At 48.9% G+C, this 21,851-nt stretch overlaps 1 protein-coding gene across 1 annotated transcript in view; it reads left to right on the forward strand.

The window, feature by feature from the left end:
• Nucleotides 1-21,851, forward strand: part of Rab23 (RAS oncogene family member Rab23) — a 96,293-nt gene that overhangs the window by 54,257 nt on the left and 20,185 nt on the right. Inside the window, exons 2-3 of the mRNA XM_050176186.2 lie at nucleotides 16,734-17,838; nucleotides 20,783-20,862. Of these exons, the coding sequence (XP_050032143.1) occupies nucleotides 17,521-17,838; nucleotides 20,783-20,862 (398 nt within the window). The 5' untranslated portion in view covers nucleotides 16,734-17,520. The remainder of the gene's footprint in view (nucleotides 1-16,733; nucleotides 17,839-20,782; nucleotides 20,863-21,851) is intronic.

The raw sequence follows: 21,851 nt of genomic DNA on the forward strand, positions 1-21,851 counted from the left end.
ACTCAACTTTCCCGTTTGTTTGACCTTTCACAGCGAAGCTGTATATGGCCAGGGTTCCGTGAATTTTTGTTCCCCGTGAACAAAAAATCATTATGCATGGCTCATGCCGCCGTAAGCATTAATGCTCCCGTAAGGAAGCAAGAAATGCAACGGCTCATACCCCCGTAAAGCAGAGGCTACCAGCACTCAGCAAAGTGAAGCGAACAGTGCTTAAATCCTTTCTAATAACGCATACAACAAACAGAACAGCATGTCGAAAACGGTCATCATCAATGGCTCATACCGTCGTGAGCAATGGCTCATACCCACGTAAGCAAAGCAAAAAAAAAAAAAAAAAAAACGTATGAAAAGTCCCGTAAGGTTCATACTCACTTTGCGCGAATTAGCTGCGATGACACTACGCCTGTTGTCGTTGTCGGTGATTTCAATGTAGATGTGTCGGTGCCGAAAAGGGAGTGGTTTACGCCTTCCGTGCTGCAGACATATCCCTTGCGATGCCACACCTATCCAGCCCAACCGAGCACCCAGCGGCGTACCTGCGTCTATTTGACCTTATCAAAGAATGTGATTGCAGTGGCGAGTGAAATAATCACCACCGACCAAGACAATAAATGAGTGTGCGTGCCTTTCGTCACGATGACCACCCTTCAAGACAATCAATGAATTCGTACCTTTGTTCAAAATTAGGTGTCACCTCCGCGTCGTGTGCTAAACTGCTTCGCTGGTCAACCACCTTCACAGAGTGGAATGGCTCATAATTTTTGTTGTGTTGCCCATGTATAACTCAACGTATTTTGAAACTGCTGTAACTTTTGTTGAGCTTTCGTTCCTTTTTCTGCGTCACACGTCGTGCAGAAAAAAAATATTATGGGAACGTTTTTAACTGTTTGTAACCCCCTCTACAATGTAATGCCTTCTGGCGCCTGTCGGTACTGAACGAACGAACGAACGAACGAACGAACGAACGAACGAACAAACAAACAAACAAACAAACAAACAAACAAACAAACAAACAAACAAACAAACAAACAAACAAACAAACAAACAAACAAACAAACAAACAAACAAACAAACAAACAAACAAACAAACAAACAAACAAACAAACAAACAAACAAACGAACATCTCGCAGATCCTCATTATTGTTTTAGCCGAACCTTCTCACTTCTCACGCGCTCCTTTTGCGTGGTGACATACACAGCGCGAACCTCGAAGAAGACGCCTCAGGACATTCCTGGAGGTAGCATGGCCTACGGAAGCTCGCGTCACGAGGTCCGGATGTGAGCTGTGTCGACACGCATCTCGGCAACGTTAGCGCTTATACACGTTTTTTTTTTCTGAAGTTCGAATTTTTTTGCCACTTTAGGATTGAAGCATAAGCCGACGGTTTTGGGTTTCTTGTTCATCTTCCGCTTAATTTATTGCCGACTTTTTTTTTCATTTGCTTAGCCGTCGGACAGTGGGACATATCGTTCATCTAGAAGTCAGCCCGTTAGATCTGTCGCACAGGTTCAGCGGCTTTGGCGTTGTGCTGATGAGCGCGAGGTAGACGGTTCGATTCTCGACCACAGCGGCCGCATTCCTACGGCGCTCAGGATGGTCAAATTCTCGCGCACAGCACTTTGGATGCGCGCTTTATAGAAAACATTACCGCAAATTCGCCAATAAATGCGATAGCGACATCTTAGAATGTTACACGAAGTGTAAGACTCGTAGCTGTAGTGGCAGTATGAATTGAAAAGGGGTCCTCTATTGGAATCCCGCCGTCGGACAATTTCGTTTACGTTTATTAATTAAAGCGAACGTCTTTCTTAGCGATTTTACCACCACTATTCCGTATCGCGTATGTTTCAAACCACTTTCCTGGGCCGATCCCTGAGGTAGTGCGCTGCCCCGCCAATAAGATTGCATCATTTTGAGTTTCTAGCACTGTTATATTGTTTCGCACGTTTAATATGTGAGTCTGAGAAGATTTAAAATAAAATACATGCGCTGTCGGTGTTTTGTTTCGTGACGTTCGTTTGTTGTCCGTCATTTTCAGAATTCTGAGAATTAATTTTGTCAAGAATGTAAGACCTGGTATGAGCAACTTTAGCGGTAGAATGGCGTGGCAATATAACCCGCATATATACCGCATGTCATATAGCATGACGTGGCATATAGCATACATAGACCTTAATATATATGCGGAACTTCACGGCGACGGCAAAAGTTCGCATATAATTGCTATCGCAATAAAAAAGCTCGTGCTCCTGGACACGTTCTTACGCTAACAGTGTTCGTAAAAGACGATGCAAGCCAATCATGGTGTCGGTCATATTATTAGCGAAGCATCATTATTAGCATTTTATTTGTTTATTTATTCGTACTGAGGACAATAAATACTACCTGCTTGTCCTCGCGACTTTGTGCACACGATTGCGATTTCGCCCCGTTGCAAACGTACGGAGGGAGTTGCGCACAGTTGTCATCTCGCCAGTATAGGCGTAAAAAATACAGCAATGCTTTTTTCTTTTTTTTCAAAGCGAGGGGCTATTCTGCGCCCATAGCTGCTGCCCACGTCTAAGCTCGTCCTCGCGTTCACCGGTCGCAGTGGTCGGTCAGTGGGCGCTGTCGCTGAGAACAGCAGGTCGCGGGTTCGATTGTGGAGAAATTCATTACGCGCTCGCATGCGCATATACTTAAGTGCGTGCTACAGAGACTGGCAAGAATAAACCAGCCCCCAACGCGCGTCTGAGGTAGCTAGCCCGGGGGGTCGTTTACCTCGTGACGATTGTTTTCATTTGCCGTGTGTTTTCTTTCTGTTTCTATTTGTTCCTGTCTCTTTTTTACCATCGGCTTGCATGACGATGGCAGAACGCTGTTATCACCGGGATCAGCCATCTGGCGCGCTGGTCATTGGTGTATGGCGCCCAGTGACCAATCCTCGTGGTTGACTCCATTGTAAAGGCCAGTAAACGTATTGCGATGGTCGGTGGCGGCAATCTTGGAAGTAGGGTACGCGGTGCAGTAATTCGTCCACTTTTAATATGTATCTATCTTCCTTCCATTTGGTAATGCGATTATCATTCTTTCGGAACTTCACCCAGTTTACGGTCCGTCCGTCTGTCCGTTTTTCGCGCCAACTCGGGTCATTAGATACGCACCATCGGGTATGTGTGCCGCTTTTATAAATGAACACAATGATGATTTCTGTCGTCATGAAGCAACCGCGTCATGCCCAACATCACCATTGACACAGCGCGAAAAAGAAAGAAACGTTCTCCGCGTTGTCCAAGTCGAGCGCGCTAACCACTGAGCTCGCGCGCAACAGTGCTGGGCAGTAAGTGCAAGGCATTATACGTTCCACACAAACTTTGAGAGTAGTGGCTTCCGACGCGGACGCTCTTCAGTAGACAACGTCATAGATCTTGTCTCGTCTGGTCAACACGAAAAAAGCCTAAGGAGACTGTCAGCGGCGATGTTCCTGGACGTTAAAGGCGCTTATGACAACGTAACACATCGAGCCATCCTGGACGCCTTGGGCGATGTCGGCCTAGGGGGACTTGTGTTTCGATGGATATTCAGCTACTTGACAGACAGGTCATTCTTTGTGCAAACAGAGGATGGTGCATCATCACAACACAACACCTACCGCGGAGTACCACAAGGCGGAGTCTTGAGTCCCACTCTATTTAACCTCGTGCTCATCGACCTGGTTCACACCGTTCCACAATCCGTCCATGTGTCGATCTATGCAGACGATATATGCATTTGGTCATCAGGAGTGACGCGTCCGCAGGTGCGCGCCAGACTGCAAAAAGCGGTCACACTAACATCCAGCTATCTTCGAGCACGAGGTTTGGAGGTGTCCTCCCAGAAGTGCTCTATGGTCGCTTTCACGCGCAAAGCAATGAGACAATACGTTGTTAGAATTAATGGACAGCCAATTGCCTACGAGAAGACGCACCGTTTTCTAGGAGTAATAATAGATCGAAACCTCTCCTGGAGTCCTCACGTCTCTTACCTAAAAAGGAAACTAGTGATGATAACAGACGTGCTCAGATTTCTTGCAGGAAGGTCATGGGGTGCGTCTGTGAGTGCAATGCTCCAACTCTATAATGCACTGTTCTTGGGTCTCCTACGCTACAGCTTACCTGTACTAGGTGGGACCGGTAAGACCAACCTCCGAGCCCTCCAATCTGTACAAGCTCAAGCTCTGAGAATTTGTCTTGGCCTTCCGAGGTGTGCATCAACGGCAGCAACAATAGCCATCGCGCATGACCACCCTATCAATACGTATATTCATATCGACTCCTTACGGGTGCACATCAGGCACTTTGCCCGACTTCCTTCGCATCATCTCGCCTCCCTTCCTGCCGCTCGACCTCGTTCAGCGTTTAGCAGAATTATTGCCGCCAACCACGGAAGTTTACCGTCAAACTTCACACATGCAGCACGGCCATCTCTACCGCTGTGGTGCCTGCATCCACTCCAGGCCCTTCTTGTTATTCCCGGCATCAAAAAGAAAACGGAAATGTCATCTATCGCCCTCAAACAAACCGTCCTTTCATTCTTACATGAAAAACACAACGAACGCACTCACGTTTACACGGACGGTTCTGTCTCCTGTAATAGTTCAGCTGGAGCAGTGGTACTTCCCGCTCAATCTGTCACTATCAAATTCAAGACGTCTCACGTTACTTCATCGACGGCTGCAGAACTCGCAGCTATCCGTGCTGCTCTGGAGTTTATAGGTCCCAATTCACCACATTCATGGTCCATCTTTTGTGATTCAAAGGCAGCTCTCCAGTGTCTGCTGTCCCCTTTCAACAACGGACCAAATGTACAACTAGTCGCAGACATCCGACTACTCCACCATTACGCAATCGACAAGGGACACAACATCATCTACCAGTGGATACCGGGTCACTGCGGAATTTCGGGGAATGACAGTGCGGATGACGCTGCCCGGTCGGCCCATGATGGTGCCCAGATTGTACCCATACCGCTGTCAAGAACAGATGCAGCGACAAGTCTTCGCTCCATCGCACGCGAGCTTACGCTAACTCTGTGGAACACCAGCGAATTCACGAACACACGTCTTCACAGATTAGATCCAAGTTTGCAACTCCGTCTTCCACCAGGGTTGCCACGAGCGGAAGCAACACTTCTGTGCCGCCTATGGCTCGGCGTGGCATTCACGAACTCATATTCCTTCCGTATTGGAATGGCCGACAGCCCTGCTTGCGACACCTGCGGCTGCGAAGAGACGATCGCGCACCTCCTCTGTGACTGTCCACGTTACAATGTGCAAAGAAAAGTGCTCGTGACCGTGCTCGAAAAACTGGACAATCGCCCTTTCACAGAAGAGAAAGTTCTAGGACACTGGTCCAGACGGGTTTCGGCACTCAAGGCCTTAAGGGCCTTGCTCAAGTTCTTAAGGACATGTGAATTGTGCGAACGACTTTGACTATTGTTGCGCGTAACATCGCGTTACTGTGTGCATTTTTCTTGTTTTTTTTTCTTCTCTCTTCCTTTTCCTTTTATTCCCTTTACCCCTTTCCCCAGCACAGGGTAGCCAGCCGGTATTTACACTGGCTAACCTCCCTGTCTTTCCTTCCCTTTTGTCTCTCTCTCTCTTGAGAGTAGTGACGGATGTGCAAGTATTTCGGAGGCCAGAACGAAGATTGCGGTAGCGGACGAGGATTACACTATGTGGCATCACTTAGGAATTGTTCTTGACATGACGGTGGAGTGCTTGCGTAAAATGCTCCCTTGTCATGCTCGTGAAAGTAGCAAACCAGCTAACCAAACAATGAGGCTGACCTAACAGAGTGGAGGAAAGAATCAGAGAAGCTCGCGCGCACGCGACGGGTCTTCGAAGTTCAAAATTCTTCAAACCCCTTACCAGGAAAGAGGTAAGGGGTTCATTGTGCGCGGTTGTTGTCTGAGGAGAGGAGGAAGGCGCCCCTCCATGCATTTAAAGTCGGTGCGGATGTGCCGGCAGCCGCGGTACCGTAATATCTCACGTACAAGTACGACATTTTCTCAACCGAATTTGGTGGCTTGCATTTTTCACCTCGTAGCGTTTCGCCGTTATTACGAGTCACATGAGTGCCGGGTCGTGAGAAAAAAAAAATTCTGAACGAGCAAACAGGGGTGGTGGTGTTTTATCATTCTCACGTACGTTTTAAGGGTGTTTATTCTTGTGATTTCAATGAAATTGAGATTTTGGTAGTTCAGCGGTTTGTCCGTCCTCTATTTCTCATTGCATTGTGTAATTTCGCGCTGTAGCTTCAAGTAGGGATTACCACCACGCCCAGCGCATGGTTCTTTTTGGCAAAGAGTGGCCTGGCGCACTTATGGCTGCGACTCTCAAGTCACGAACCTCAGCTCGCTGATATATGGTTCGATAGAAAGTACACTAAATCAGCGCATTGTGTCACTAACATACGGGGCTGAAATTTGCATAACAACGAAACTTGAGAACAAGCTAATGACGTCGTAACGAACGACAGAATGAAAAATGATGGTCTTTGAGAAATAGGAAATCGGCTGTATCGGTTACGAAGCAGACCAGAGTAGCCGGCGTGCTAGGTGACATAAAGAGAGTGAGAAATGGAGTTGGGCAGGCCATGTAATGCATAGGGTAGACAAATGGTAGTCTGTTGCAGTTACAGAATAGGCAGTCTGTTGCAGTCTGAGACCGTGGAGAGCTAGCTGGCGTGATAAATGTAGGAAGTTTGCACGCATAATTTGGTGTCAGCTGGCATAGACAGGGGTAACTGGAGATCGCTGGGACAAATCTTCGTCTCGCGCTGGACAATCAATCAATCAATCAATCAATCAATCAATCAATCAATCAATCAATCAATCAATCAATCAATCAATCAATCAATCAATCAATCAATCAATCAATCAATCAATCAATCAATCAATCAATCAATCAAATGTTTATTATAGTGCCCAGAGGCAGCTACGGAGCCTTCGTACAGGTGCACTTAAGAAAGCAATACGCGAGACAAAATGTACAGGGAAGGTAAACGTAGTAGACAGAACGATGTGAGATATGGAAACAGAAACAAATAGGGGAACATAAAACGAAAAGGCGGACGTAAAAGGGGGGCTAATCATACAAGATGATTATATACATCCATACAAAACACAGGAAATGAACTCTGAAATATGTCAATGCATGCAAATACTTATTACATATCTATTGGAGTCGATCCATAGGACAGTCTCTAATGCAAGGAGGCCGCGCGGAATACGGGGAGTGCTCTCTGGTATACTTTCGCAGCACGGAAAGTGGCGCGTTTTGTAGGCAACCTTAGCGTTTTGTCGAAGTACACATCAAGATATTTCATTTCATCGACCCTGGGGGATGGAGCATACCGGAGGTTGTATCAGAAGTGTACATGGTATGCTTTCCGTACAATACTTAATACCATAGTTTTGAAAGCATTTAGGAGTGGCTTGTTGTCTCTGTACCAATTTGAGAGTGAAAAAAATGTCTTTTTGGAAGTCAATGCAGTCGGAACACTGTTGACAGTCTTAAATAGCTTTAACTCGTCAGCGTATAGAATGAATGAAGAATGTTGAATTGCTGACAAAATTTCATTTATGAACAGTAGGAAGAGAAAATGACCAAGAAGGGATCCTTGAAGAACTCCGCCTAGTGACCTGAGAGCTAAAAGAGTTCTGTCCATTAATGCCAATGAAGCACGGATCTTTTGCTGAGGTATTTAGATATCAGGGCAGCGATGGAAAAAGATAAGTCCAGATATGTCCAAAAGACATGTCCAGGGTGCTCATGATAAACTACATCAAATGCTTTACTTAAGTCAAAGTAAAGAGCGTCTAACTGGCCCCTACATTGCACCACACTGGCAGCATGGGTCACAAATGCAGCCAAGTTCGTTATTGTAGAGTGTCCTGATACAAAGTCATACCTTTCATCTATTAAAATGTTCTTAGCACTAACATAAAGCAGGAAATGCAATACAGGGGCCCTATACTGCAAAACTATTACGGTCTGTTTTTATTCCAATCTCATGACGTCATATTTACGTGACCGCCGACGCAAGCATCGGGCGGTACCTTGCATTACGTGGGACAAACGGGAAGGTACCTAAACGTGAGACTACAGGAACATAATCAGAAAGTTCAAAAACGGAGAGAGGGTTTCCTTGGGGTTCATTACTCCCAATGCAAATGTCACCCACTCTTCAAAAAAAAAAAAAAAAAAATATAAAAGAACCCAGAAATAATAGCAACCAACGGGCAGGAGAACACTAGACTCACCATTGAGGCAGCGGCTATCGCAGAAGGCAACTGCGTTAGCAAACCATCCCTAGCATTGACTGCTAAAGAATTTGCATTCCTGTGGTCTGTGCGTGGGAGGCCGCCTTAAGCCTTGGCTCTTGTTTATTTGTGATGACCATGTTGTCTTGCACGATTGTGACTGATTATGATCAAGTGCGCGAGAGTATATATACATACCTTTTTGTAATACACACCAGTTGGAAGTTCGCGCTTGTCCTTGTCGCCTTTTTAGTGTCCCGTGCCCACTCTTGCGCTAGTCACTTCAGCATTTTGGCTGGGACCGGGCTAGCGCAGTGAAAGTAGATAACACGATGAGGAGGGTGGTGCGCGCGTTTGCGACTGGCCCGCTCCTTCTTGCTTAGCTTTCGGTGTCAGGTAAAAAATTGCGGCAGCATGCAACGGAAGGGTAAAAAGGCAGCTAAACAAGGGTCCTCAGCGAAGAAAATTTGGCAGAGCGATGTCGTGTACGTGCCACAAGAGCTCGATAACGTTATACTTTACGCAGTAATGTTTAATATACGCAAATAAATCCATTCTCACCGGAAGCTCCGAGTAGCCAATGCCAGGGCGGTCGGGGGGTAGCCATCGTCTGTTCATTCCGGAACGGGAAAATCTCCGACTATTCCGAAAAAAAAAAAAGTTGTTTCGATCGGCATATTAATGCATGCGTATACGTTACTTTGACGCGGTGATGTTTCGTGGTTTTGTGACGTGGTGTGACAGACAAGCGAAGTGGTCGTACTGGCCCGAAAACATTTTGACAAGTCATGCTGGGCAGATTGCTGAAATGGAATAGAAAAGTTTGGAATAGCTTTACGTTATAGCGCCCCAAGTTCAAACACTCTGGACGCAGCCCAGAGAACAGATATATGGCGGTACTTAGTAACTGTACTTCTAGCACCCGATTTGTGTACGTGTACTACCCGTGCCACCTTACAAGTGGTAAGGAACGTACTAGACTTCAGCGAACTGTTCAGTATGCTTGTGAGAACAGGGACAAGTATGCTTCCGTACTTCTTGAACAGTGCGCGAGGAGTACCATAAGCGCCACAAGAAAGGGAAGGTTTGAGGCGCTTTGTGCACTTCAAAACAAGGTCTTCTTGACTGATAGCGTACACACCGTACCAGACTGAAAATGAAGGTTACTTGAGGCAGTAACGTCTTTTACACCGAATGCAGAACAGAAATGTTCTCAAACGGCATGATCATTGTTTGAGACAACATCGCCATTATCATCAACAAGAGATACATCTTCAGCCCTCATTTTAGGAGAGGGAGAGCGCACGTAGTGACAGGGATACTTTGATTTACGTGTCATGCTGGCTTCAACACGTTCGATAATGTCGTCGTAGTGCTCATTCTTATAATAAGACTTGCGAGGACAACGATAGTGCCGAAATTTCATTTTCCAGGTGTCCTGTTAGCCTGTTTGTCCCGTTTCTCTGTGTGCACGGTATTTCAGTTTTATTGCCCTGTTTAGTTCGTTAGAAAACCAATGAGGGGACTTTGTCTTTTTGAGCGTTTTTGTCGGCATGAATATGCGCGTGCCATCTTAGATAATCTTTGCACCAAATTACCTTCTTCATCAACATCAGCTGTACCACCCACGAACGACCAGACGGCATATTCAAGATAATGGCACAAGCCAGCCTAGTCTCCAAGGGAAAAGTTGAAGCTGCGCTTCGTGTTGATATTGGGAAAGACGCTGCGTTTCCGTGCTGCTAGAATTAAAGAAACAATTAAAGGAGTCGGGAACTTGTCTGGTGCAACCAGGCAATGATAACGATTAAAAGGAATCGTTTAGTCCTATATTATGTAAATACTAAATGTTCCCTGTGCACATGCCAGACGGACAAATGTAATATCTGTCACGATCCGCCCGGGTTCGTGAACGAGGGAGGACTCGAGGCACCCTCCGTTAGACGGACGCTCCGCGGCGTAGTGGTGATGAACGATGAGTGACCCCGAGCAGCTGTGCTCGTCGGTGTTTATTGGGTGCGGTGACCAATGTTGCCTACCGAGCATGGCAGGTAACCCAGCCTTCTTCGAGTCCCTAATCGGTTTCCCAGTGACGGAAGTGATGGAGTAACGGAAGTCAATCTCGAACGCCACGAATGCTTTCGCGTACTGCAAGCGCCGAAAGCAATTGGGAGGCAGCATAGCCAGAAACACGTCATGGTTGCCACGTGTTAGACTTTGCCTGATGCATGCGGGATTTTTCGGTACCTCACTTGGCGGGCGCGTAAGCGCGTCGGGAAAAGGCGTCGTGCGCTGTGCGCGAGCGTGTGAAGTGGCGGCAATTAAGCGTTTCACTGGCGGGTGACGCCAGGTCGCAGCGGCGACGGCGGCTGGGCGCGGAGTACCAAGAACGAGCTTGGTGCACATCGCGTTTGCCTCTGCGAAAGGAATAACGAGAGCGAGAGAGTGAGTGAAAAAGAAAGACAAGATAAAGGAACGAGACGGGCTGGCGTTGTACGAGTGGGAGAGGAGTGCTGTAAGCTCCACAACTCTTGTGCTCTCGCGCGTCTCTGTGTGCTTATTTGTGTGCGAACTTTCTCCTGTGTGTGCGTGCGTGTGTGTGTTTGTACGGCACAACCGCCGATTTCACATGTTACAAAAGGACGTTGTGAGCCGGCGGGCAGCTTTAAAGTTTGGCCTTTTTCTTGGTGATATTATTGATGGGGTCTTTAATGTCGCCAGAGTTATACATCCGCCCTATTAGAGACGCCAGAGTGGAGGGCTCTGAATTTGTTTTGAACTCGAGAGCGCAAGGACATCCGCCCCTATACCGGCAATCGAACACCATACCTCGCAGTACTTGTCGGGATTCGAGAAGGAGGCAGTGCCAGGGATTCCCCGTAAGGACACTCGCCGTGATGGGAGATACAAGGCTTTTTCTTTCTTGGTCGAATACTCCTGTCGAGGTAACCTAAAGGTTACGATACCATCCACAGACATCATGAAAGTCGGACAACAAGTATACCAGGGTTATGCATCTACGAATAGCGACGTACCTGGGGGCCATGTATAGTTGTACTCACACCACGTGGCTTTCATTAAGGCCACGTCGTGGACGCTGTACTCCCACACTTTTGGCATTTCTTGTGAGAGCAATCGCCGACTCACAAGGAAGGCAGAACGTGTGAAAGCAACCTCGCCATCTTCTTTTATCGCAACGAGATGTACAGTCGATCGCCTCTACGAAGAACGCGTCTGCAACGAAATCACCTGTATAACGAAAAAATAATTCTGCCCCGGTTATATTGTGATTGGTGCGGTGCACAACCTTTACAACGAAGTGACCTGTATAACGAATGATTTCGGAGGCCACAATCACTTCGTTATACAGGCGTTCGACTGCATGCTTTCTTGAATTAACTTGTAGAGGGAATCGTCAATTCTTTTTATTCGCCAGTGTGATTTTCCAGTAGCCTTCGCTAATGAAATGTCCGAAATCAGGGGTGGCTGGCGTATGTTCTTACGACCAGCTCCAGCGTAAGAACATTTTCATCGCTTCGACGTGTCTGTAGTGACCGCCCTGTACACATAGAGCTGTTGCAATTACTTTTGTATTTTTGCTCGTATTGTTTTGCCTTACACTGCGCATATGTTACTTTGCTTTCCGAAGAAAATGTGCAGCTTTAGTGCAGAGCTCGTGCTGTGTGTTTTCTCATGCGCGTCCTACAGTTTATCCGTTGTTACAATGAATTCGCACCAACTATAGCCAACGGGAAGATTTCACGGAGGTCCGTAAAAGCTGTCTGCCACTAGGCCGCCCTTCTCTAATAATGTGTCCAACACAACGATTAGCTGATGCCTAGTCTCACGCGCATTTGTAGAGTAAGAACTATTTTGTAAATACCAGTCCAGTCCCGTCCAGTCCAGTGACATTTCTTTACTTTGCCCCTCAGAATTGAAGAGGCAAGCAATGTATGCAGCGTGTGACAGACTGGACAACAGCCTACCATCAGAGCAGGAATATGTAGGCCAGTGCTTCCGAAGTAACTCCGCGCGGAAAGTTATGGCTGTGCTCTTGAAGTTCCCGAGATCCATACGAGCCTACATGGCCGGCTTTGTGAACGCTGCCTGCTACCACTGGATTCTGTGTGCGGTTTACTTCGTTCGTGCTCCTCTCTCTTCTTTTTCTCTCCTGACCCCTTCTTCCGCGAAGGGTAGCCAACCGGAACCACCTCCGGCTAATCTTCCTTACTCCTTTTTCGTGTACATCCATTCGCTCTCTCTTTCTCTCTCGCTGTTTATAGCCTGGTAGTGTGCGAGCATTCTCGCGTACCGTCTTTCCGGCACGCACCCGATGCGGCCGGGAATGGAAGTGGCAACCTTGGGCGCAGCAGAAGGCCGTGTGCCCTCCATGGGCCCCTCACTGGCGGCCGCTGCTGTTTTGGCTTTCCTTATACGGTGGACGGAGTAACCGCGACGAATGAACTGACCGTGCGCTTGTGCGGAAAAAAAAGACTACGATTTAAGATTAGTTCTGCATGTGCAGGGAGTGACAGCGCAATGTGATTTGGTAAAGCCTAGGACTCGCGCATGCGTATACAGCCGCGGTGGTGATGAATCACCGCGGCGGAGCGATGGAGCTAAAAATTGGCGGTTGGATTAGAGACGCCACTGCGCCACCTGGAGTCTTGGGCCTATTGGTGTTGGTGTATTCCACACTTCGATCACGGAGAGGTACACTTCAGTCTCGGTGCAGTTTCGGTTTCTTCGGTTAGGTCGCTGCGTACGGATAGCAGCGCTAATAGGTCACTTTTTATTCATTCTGGGGGCGCACCTTTTACATTCTATACTCTGGGATCGTAAGGGTTTGCCTTAAGTATTATATAAAATAAAACGATTGCCCTGAAAGTGTCCAGCAAAAGACTTTCATGCCCTTATTGCAGAAAACCCTGGGCGCACATTGTCCTTTCCTCCCTGCTGCGTTTCACTTCGCGTCGATCGTCGTTTTAAATTTCAGATGCTACCTGTCAGACCAACATGAACTTCCGTTCGTTTCTGCAGAATACAAAATATTGGTAGAATCACACGTCTCCGCCTCCGTCGCCGCCAACCCTGATCACACTTCTTTCAAGACCGCCATACGGAACCTAATTTGAATTTACTATACTCCTATCTGTAACGCCTAAATGGCGTTGAGAGTATTGACTCTTTTTTACTCGTCTCTAGTCTAACCTATTATTATTATTTTTTTTTTGGGAGGACGGGGAATGTTATGGCTTCGTCTAAGCTGCCCATTCTTTCTGAGCACTGGGCTGTTTTGATGCGTTCCATTGGGAAAGCCTGCTACAGCACCTGGAGCTATATATAATATGCGCACACTCGAATGCTAATGAGGCGCACGCCACATTCTGCGGCACCATTGGGACGCTGTGAACCATTCTGAGTACTCGTGTAGTTCACCCAACTGAGAGCAAGAGCACGGCAAACACGAACGGGGCACATTTGCGACGCTTTCGTTATTATTATTTTCTGTCCGGCATGGTGCTAGCCAATAGTGTCGCGTCTAGTGTCACGCTGCGCGGCGAGTGAGCTGTAATACTGGCCTGCAGTGCCTTTGGAAAGTGACCCATCGCGGGCCAGTTAGCTCTGATGAACCTCGTTTTGTGCTTCGGCGCACAAGTCACATGATTTCAATGAGAACGCGGTCCCGCGCAAGCCGAGATCCTTCCTTTTTGCACACGGCTTGTCTGCAGCGAGCGGCCATTGTGTTTGGCCGGGCGAGTAGACAAGTAAAAAGGTTGCTACAGGCAAGTGCCAGAAAGCGAGAGAATTCGCTTTTTCCCGTTGAAGACATACCGCGTAATGCCTTGGTCAATCTAAGCCTCTGTAATAGCGGAAGGCGAGATGCAAATAGCAGTGCACTTCGATATCACCGCGCGTTGCGTGAGAGAAACTTTCACCGAAAGTGTGACGTGCATTGGTGATGTCAGCCAGAACGCGAACAGTGGGCGACGTTGCTTGATGACCTTACATGCTTAAGGTGACTTTATTGCGCCCATATTAAACATTTTTACTTACATTGGGCCTTGAGATTGTCTGTAAATGAATAGCGAATTGAATAGCTGGAAACTGATATTAAGGGAGGTAAAACAAATAAACGTTCACAGTTTAAGTTCTGCAGCACGGGCGCTTCGACGAAGCACAAAGTAAAAAGAGGCACACTCGCATTGCTCAGAGTAAGTGTTGTTCTTCTCTGTGCGCTTGTAGGTTCTATGTCCGCACACACGCCAATGCAAATTACGTGCGCCTTGTTTTCCACCGCTTCGAGCCCATGCTTCACCGGGCCCCTTCTCCACGAGCACTCGCCCAAAAGACTTCGCGCAGGCGCGCTTCGTAACCAGGAAGATGCGCTGACTACATCCAACGCTGCGCCGACGGTGTTCTTAACAAGACGTGCTGTTGGGCTAGCCTGGTTCATGATAGATAGATAGATAAACTTTATTAAAAGAATAATCAGACGCAACAAAGTTAAAAGAGCGCGGAACAAGATAGCTCGTGTCTTCGACAGTGAGCGCCTGCACTTTGTCTTGTGCTTGATTGCACTCTTTCAATTTTATTCCGAAAGCGTTCTAGCCATGTGACCTGAACCTCTTGCCAGAGCGGGCACGTGATGAGCTGGACTGGAATGCTGGAAGTGATCTGGAAAACGTCGCACGGGAGACTTAGATCGCGGGAACGCGGCTATGCTTTGCGAATAAAATACAGGCGCCCCGTTGTGTTTTATCTTTCCGCGCGAGCTTAGCTTTAAGTGAATGGTTGTTCCTACATTTGCAAGGCAGCCGCAAAGAGAGTTCGTACGACGTGAAGGCGATGCATCGACGAAACTTCCCTGTTTCGAGGGCAACAAACAACAACACAGGCTGCTGCCTCCCGGACATCTCCGGTACGATCTTCACTACAGGTGAAGTTGTATATCGACGCGGCTTCTTCCGCTGCGCTAAAAGGCGCATTGTCCACTATAAACGGTACGGTATAGTGTACAGCATGTGGTTTCGTATGCACTACACGGAATAGCATGCCCTATATGGGGTTTAGCATACACTGTATACCGGCGCCACAAAGGAGGACTTGAGATCTCCCGCATCTTTTTTTCTTCCTCCGAGAGCGCGTGTGATTTTTTTTTCACCGCCGCAGGAAACCGCGCCAATTTGGAGGGTGCGTGTGGATTTGTATTTTTTTGATCTCGCCGCGCCGTTGTCCGAGTTTCGCCTCGCGTCGGTGGGAACTGGGCGACACGTGAAAAAGAGGAGCGCGAACAGGCAGTCGGCTCTGCGTTCGTTCGTTCGCACGCCCGCCCACCACCCCGTCGGGACGGCGACGGGTATAGAACGGCGAGAGGTGAGGTAAAGCTGGAGGGGGGGGGGGGGGGGGGTGTATAGTCCGATTAATTATTCATCAGGGACGGACGGCCACGCGCGTACGTGTTTGGCGCGTTATATGCGCGCGCGGGCGGTCCCTCCCCGTTTAACTGGCCGTGCGTGAAAGCGGAGGGGAAAGTCGGCGTGACAAGGACGAACCTACGCACGACGACGCGTGTGAGCGCGTCGTCGCCGTGGACGCGTCGTCGTCACGAGCGGTGTGAAAGTTAACGTGCTCCAAATGCGAGAGTGCCGAGCAGCGCGCCTTGCAACCGTCGTATACATTATTGGGCTTTTCTTGGGCGCCGCATATATATATATATATATATATATATATATATATATATATATATATATATATATATATATATATATATATATATGTCGTCCTCGGCGTCTTCGTATTCTACCTGTCCATATAGCCTCGTTTCGGGGGCAGCCTTTCTGTTTTCTCACCAGCGTCGCGTCCTCCATACGGCGCTACGGGTCGGCCTGCAATACGGAAACAATAGGCGCGCGGGATTTGGCGCAGAATTAACGCAGAATGCGCCTCCTGGTGACGCGGGACGGGTGCTGCGAGCCGAGCGCGTTCGCTGCGTCCCGCTGGGGCCGGATGGTCGCGCCCGGCACCGCCAGGCCGGTATGCAGGAGAGCCATGGGCGCCCGGGATAAACTGGGCGACCGCTGTTGTATAGACTGGAGCACGGGAACAAAAGAGGCGGAGGTAGAGATAAGATATATTTATCTCTTTGGAGAATCGGAACCTTCAGTATCCGGCCCTGCACTATAGCGCCAACTCAACGGTACCGACAAGCGTTCAACGCGGGCAAACCCGCCGAACTCTATCCGCGCCTGTATCATAGCCACTATTTTTGGCTGTTTCCGGGTCTTCTCGCAAGCATTCTTGTCGTGCGTATGCCATCCGACAGCACGTACCAGACCTGGTTGTCGCTATCTTGTAGTAGTTTTCTTTCTTGTCGCGGATGTCCGAACTAAGCCTGGGGCCTTTTTTTTTTCTCACGCGTCTCGTGTGTCGTTTTCTCTTCCGCAGGGAGGCTTGGCTGAGCGCGGAATGCTTCGTGGCCGGTCCTGGCAGCACCGGAGCCTCAGGCAGCAAGACAACTCCCGGCCATGACCCTACCGCGGCGCAGCGTGTCCTGAGAGCCAACAGCGTCAGCGCACCGCCGCCGCGCTGTTACAGCGCGGTGCCCGCAATAGTTCCTCCTCGTCACCTCGCTCAGCGGTGGGGGCGCCCTTTGAAAGCTTCAGCCTAGTGCTAGCAGAAGGCGGCGTGCCTTGTGGTTACGTAGGCCAACGCGCATTCCACATCGCAACGCGGTGATTGGTGGGTGCCTTACGTCCCAGGTGCGTCTGAGTGTTTGATCTCTTGTGTTCGGCTACGGTGATCCATCGGTGTTTAGCGCCCTTCTAAGCCAGCGCCCAGTTCGACGCACCAGTAGACCTCGGTATACGCGTGATTTGGCTTTCGTTAGGCGCGCACGCAACGCACCAAGGGTACCTACCCATTGGCGTCGGTCCTTACTTTCCGTCAATAACACAGTCCGCGCTAAGACGTCGCTTCCGTACCCGGTTCCTGCGGAGGGACTTGCAAAGCCACGGCACCTCCGAGTGGTCCGCCTAGATTCCCTCTACCTTACTTGCCGTGCTGGGCTACGGCAGGTCTACTCAAATCGGTGCGCTGCTAAGGTGCCCGCCTCGTGCATTGCCTCTGTGCCTGAAGTGTGCGAGCGTGAGTGCGCGTGCTCGTGAGTGGGCGTAGGACGTGAGACCCCAGGTGAAGGCGTCGATCGGACGAGGACTGCCATCCGGCCAAAGCCATGCGCGAGGACGACTTCGAGGTAGCCCTGAAGGTGGTCGTGGTGGGCAACGGAGCCGTGGGCAAGTCCAGCCTCATCCAGCGCTACTGCAAGGGCGTCTTCACGGCCGAGTACAAGAAGACCATCGGCGTCGACTTCCTGGAGCGCCAGCTGAGCATCCGCGGTGAGGACGTGCGTCTAATGCTCTGGGACACGGCGGGCCAGGAGGAGTTCGACGCCATCACCAAGGCCTACTACCGAGGAGCACAGGGATGCGTTCTCGCATTCTCCACCACGGACAGGGAGTCGTTCAGGGCGATCGAGTCGTGGAGGAAAAAGGTACGTTGGCGGCGTCCTCTCCTCGCTTGACGGCGTACAGTCAACCGCAAAAGTTTGTGGACCGTTGGATGTGAGAGAGAAATTTCGGTACATGATCCTCATTCTCCGCAAATATAGAATTGGCTTCGCCGTAAGGGAAGTATACAGTCGAAGGAAAAGGTTTTTGGAACACGCGACCACCGTCGGTACACGTTACCCGTACATATGACCGCTATTTTCTGCAAATGTTGAATTTTTGCAACCTTTGGTTCTCCCCACGGCAGCGGGGAAACTTTGTAAGCGTTTCATGTAACGTATCTATACTGGCGAAAACCGAGGGTACAGCAATTTTCATTTAACCTCTAATTAACACACACTTAACAATTTTCGAGCGCACCACACCTCCTACAACATGCCGCAAACTCTCAGAAAAATCAAATCTCTTTGAATTATCCACTCCTTCCGGGACTCCAGGAAAACACGCATATAAATTTTGCGAACGCGTCTAGTCGCACTTATGCCTTTGCTTTAAATGTTCGATACCTCCACAAAACCTAAACACCATTTTATTCCAGAGAGAATTAAAACAACTAGTTTACCTGTCTTTCTGGCCACGGGGAGTACATTCGTACAAAAAAGCAATGAAATTTTATTTGAGCAAAAAAGGAAAAAAGAAAGGTTTGCTAGTATAGTAATTCATAAAGAGTAATTGGCTTGCTGAGCTATCCACAATTGAGAACGTTCCGGAGCATGTCCAGAACGCTGCTATGTGATTGGCGTTATGTCTTCCGCGATAAATGAGCAACTTGAAGTATCAAGCTATCAACAATGAACCGTAAGACATTGTGGGGACATGCCCGAAGCCTCGGAAAGCAGCCTAGCTAGTATTCGAATCGCCAACCTGGTTACTGTACTCGCGGACAACTTGCCCTTGACTTCTGACGCAAAAGTTGCAGGGCCGGAGCTTCTGCACACGTATTCGTACGCAGTGCTGTCGGGGCGAGTGTGGAATCGGTTTCGATTTCTCCGACCTTGCATAGCTCCTTTTCAGTTAGCGAGGGCAGGCGCAGTAGACGCTGCATGCACGCTTGTTTTGTGTGCTTTGACAGCCATTTAACGTTGAAGCTGGTCGTCAGTCTCACAGGAGAGAGCTCGCAGGCACGACAGCAAGCGACGAACACTGATCAGAAGACGCGGGTGTCGTGTTGCCTTTGAGGAATGCGTAAAACGGGCGACGGCCTCGCGTGTGCGTAAACTCGGAAGGGCAAACTGAAAAAAAGAACAATATATAAATATATATAGGTATCTGACTGGTAAATATTGCGTCTCGTCTGAAATAATGTGCTGTACAAAACGAAACAGTTACGTTCTATATTCTTTCACGTGCAAGAAAGCGTGGCTGAAATTGCGGGACTACATCCAGCAGCGGCGCCACAGGCGCACTTCGCTTTCGTAGCCTTCACTACATAGCCAAGAAAAGTTGTCTTCGAATACTAGTAGTGTATTAGAACAACATAACCCTATGCGCTTGCTTCTACATGGCTAATATACGGTCACAAAGTTCAACGTTTCTTCAGATCCCGCGGTACGCAAACGTTCGCGGTTGCCTGTATAAGCTGGCGGATCATGCAATAACTGAAGGCAGTTACAAAAGAAATTGCCACGTGGTCTCAGTGGTCTCGGTGTTCCCGGCTTCACCAGGTCGCTAGCATGCGCAGAAATGGACGTTGTTTCATTGCGCTATGTTGGCTGCTTGTCGCCATTGTCACCACCGAAAAGTAGCGGAAGTTTAACTGCCGTCAGAGCCTCATAATAACTGTGACGCGTATTTGTCGTTGAATGGGTTGCAGCTTGCTCTCATTCTTTTGATGATGATGCTGCCTTTTTGAGTGATGCTGGCTACTTCTTCGTGCTTAATTACAATACACAGCAAAGATAGGCCGGCTCAAACAAACAAACAAACAAACAAACAAACAAACAAACAAACAAACAAACAAGCAAACAATAAAGATATGATATTTAAAGAAAATATAAATAAATGTCGGTGCTTGCTTACTCACAGTTAACAGAGTCTAAATTAGCACACTTTATGTTACAACACGCATCATTTGCATAGCAAGTGACATACGGATACTTCCCATAGTACGAGCGTGGCCAAAAATCCCCTGAAAAACTGCCCCAACGAAAAGCAACAGAAAACAAGGAAAAGAAGAAAAACGTGTCATGCAGCACAGCTGCATCGTAATTGCCATTATGCACTAGGTAGCTAGCCGAAGTCAGATTTAAACACAAGCCATTTGTGTGTAGGCATTGTAGGCCTAACCAGCCTAACTCTGTTCGCTTCAAATAGAGACATGTGTTGAGGCGAGTGCGCGTGAGGCAAGGTTCTAATATACGTTGCATGATAACAGTTTTTTTTTTCTTATGTTAGCTTCGCCGCAATACTGCGCTGTTATGCAGCGAAGCAGACAAAAGTTACTGCGGTGAAGCATATGAAGAGTAGGAAGGGGCCACTGTCATAGGGACATAATACGTGTTTCTTAATTTTACACGTGTGCACGCGCCTTATCAGAACACAGTACGAGCGCCGAGACGTCTAATAGGTGCACTGGAAACCATCAAGAGCTCTTCCTGACGTTGTTGTGATTATATGAGCCCTTGTTCCGCCCACCTTGCGCGCCCCGTATTAGAGACCGTAATGGGGCCTAGTACGCACTCCTTAATTATGCAGGTGCGCGCGCGCCGTTCCCGGCCACAGTACGAGAACCGAGACGTTTGACTATGCTGGTGGCCATTCAGAACTGTTCCTAACGTTGCTGTGTCCTAGGAAAAAGAGCCAACTCGTTTCTTAGATATGAAACCTGCCGCATGGCTTTCATGTCTTGACTGCGTAATGCCACATTTTTAGAGAGCCATTGCTGCCTGTTCATGACAAAAGTGTTTCGCATGTTACCGTCACTCGCAGGTGGAACACGAATGCGGCTCCATACCAATGGTGCTGGTGCAGAACAAGATTGATCTCATGGACAGGGCCACAGTGTCCAAGTAAGCGCACGCACGATTATCTTTATTGCGATAGAAATTTCGTCAACTTTCGAGGCGCATTTTCTCCGCCGCCGCCGCCGCCGCCGTGCTGTTCTAAGAAAGTCCAAGCGTGAGGAGAATTCGCTACCCGCGCGCGCCGTGTGTTGGTGGTCACGTGATGTGATGCGAATGCACGGGGGGGGGGGGGGGGGGCGGCGGGGTCGAGAAGGCTAATGGCTTTATGCGCGCAGTCTTCCCGCGCGCCCAATGTTGGAGTTCACGTGATTGAACACTCGCTGCTCCACAGCCTGGATAGACGAGAAGCCCGGCTGTGACTGCCTGCGTCAACGAGTGCCGGCCCAACACGCCACCTCTGATGCTCGGCATATTAGAGACTTTTAGCGTGTCCGGTATTCGGGCAAGCGCGGGCGGTTTTGCGGTTTAGCGGGGGCGTCAACGTGAGCGGCCAGATTGGTGGCGCCAGCTGGTGGCGCAAAGCTCAACCACACAAACACAGAGCTAATTACTATATTCTGCTTAGCTGCTGGCGTAAATTTTCGACAGTGGCGTAATCGTGTTCACAATTACGCCGCTGCCAAAAACTTGCACGGGTGGCGAAGCAGGATATGGTGAGTTACTGCACTTTTAGCTATGCGTTTGTCTGGTTGAGCTCTACAACACCAGGCGGCTTCACCGCTCACGTTTACGCCCCGACCACCCGGTAATCCGCCCAAACCGCTCCCGTTTACCGGAATAGCGTACAAGCTAAAAGTCTCTATTGGCCGAGAGTGTGTGGTTCCCGGTAGTTTTTAATCGATGCGCACTTGTTCGACTGCCCTGCCGTATCTGTGCCCACATAGGGGGAGAAGCAAAACTTACCGCGTGCTCTTACGGCCCGATCACGTGTTGGGCCGACTCGTCGGGCTTGGATAGTGATGCGCAGAGCTACCCACTGGTTATTTCTTTCCTCCATAGCCTGCGCATACGCGACCCGCGGGCCGCATATTGTT

The sequence above is a fragment of the Dermacentor andersoni genome, chromosome 9 (genome assembly GCF_023375885.2).
Source record: "Dermacentor andersoni chromosome 9, qqDerAnde1_hic_scaffold, whole genome shotgun sequence".
NCBI classification, from domain to species: domain Eukaryota; kingdom Metazoa; phylum Arthropoda; class Arachnida; order Ixodida; family Ixodidae; genus Dermacentor; species Dermacentor andersoni.